Source organism: Trachymyrmex cornetzi, unplaced genomic scaffold, assembly GCF_001594075.2.
Source record: "Trachymyrmex cornetzi isolate Tcor2-1 unplaced genomic scaffold, Tcor1.1 scaffold1802, whole genome shotgun sequence".
Lineage (NCBI taxonomy): Eukaryota > Metazoa > Arthropoda > Insecta > Hymenoptera > Formicidae > Trachymyrmex > Trachymyrmex cornetzi.
In genome coordinates this window covers 846-1,940 of record NW_017296422.1, presented here as the reverse complement: position 1 = coordinate 1,940, position 1,095 = coordinate 846, and the positions used below count along the sequence as shown (strand labels likewise).

General features: G+C 47.5%; 1 protein-coding gene across 1 annotated transcript; it reads right to left on the bottom strand.

Annotated features, from left to right (window-relative positions):
• Positions 1-634: 634 nt before the first annotated feature.
• Positions 635-1,072, bottom strand: LOC108759350 (uncharacterized). Its single transcript, XM_018504733.1, has one exon. The coding sequence runs from the start codon at positions 1,070-1,072 to the stop codon at positions 635-637; it is 438 nt and encodes a 145-aa protein (XP_018360235.1).
• Between the last annotated feature and the right edge of the window lie 23 nt (positions 1,073-1,095).

The window sequence follows — 1,095 nt, the reverse complement described above, 5'->3', positions numbered from 1 at the left end:
CATCTTCGCGGCCGTGTCAATTAATCCCGTTCCTTTTGCGCCTGATATTTCCACGTTGAGAATTGGGCGTTTCCTATAAGTCGCTCGTATTTCCGCTGCGTCCACGAGGCAAAAATCGGACTTTTCTTCTCTCTTGTGATTCTCATCGGCGTTGTTGCACTTTGGGCAATTTTTACGAAGATACCCGGGGTTTCCGCAACCGAAACACGTTACGGTGGGTAGGGCTCGTTGGTCGTTTGCTTGTGTGACGTTGGAAGTAGTGTCTTTATTTTTTTTATTTGATGCGTTTGGGTTTTCCTCGTTCTTTTTTTTTTAAGCTTCTACATTCGTCCGTAGTGTGTCCGAAATTCTTGCAAAATTTACAGCGTGGGCGATTTTCGTGTTTGCGCGACGATGTTTGCTGTTTGGGTGTTACGTCTTCTTCCGCTTTAATTTCTTCGACTTCGCGCGCGAGATCCACTAATTCCGCGAAGGACGTGGCTTTTTCACGTGGTATCTCCTTTCGGATTTTATGCGCTAGCAACCCGTAAACCATGTCGAGCTGAATGTTTTCTGGCAATGGCTCGTCGTATGGGAGCTTCGCGAGTAGCGTGCGCGCTTTGCACACAAATACGTCTGTCGATACGTCTTCTCCTTACTCGCACGAAAAAAGTTCTTTGTATACGCGATGAGCTGCTTTTTTCGGGCCGTACGCTTGTCTCAATATTTCTATTGCGGTATCCCACGTATTGACGGTGCCTTTAACGCCCTGCCACCATGTCGCGGCGAGATCTGTGAGAAGGATCAGTAATCCTTTCAGCGCGTTTTCATTGGATATGTTAGTACACTCTTTGTACGTACTGATCGCGTCGATAAAAGCCTCTACATCGGACGATTTGTTTCCATCGAAGCGGGAGGTACATCGCGAGAAATTGCCTTGTGGTTGCACGATGTTTGCGACCGGCGCGTTCGCAGCAGATATCTGTATCTGTTGTATGAGCATAGCGAACTGTTCGTTCGTTAATGGTGTTACCCGTGTTTGTCCATCCGCCATTTTTACCTTTTTGTCCTGAGTCTTTGCGTTCGTGCTCATCCTACGAGGTATGCGTGATTGCG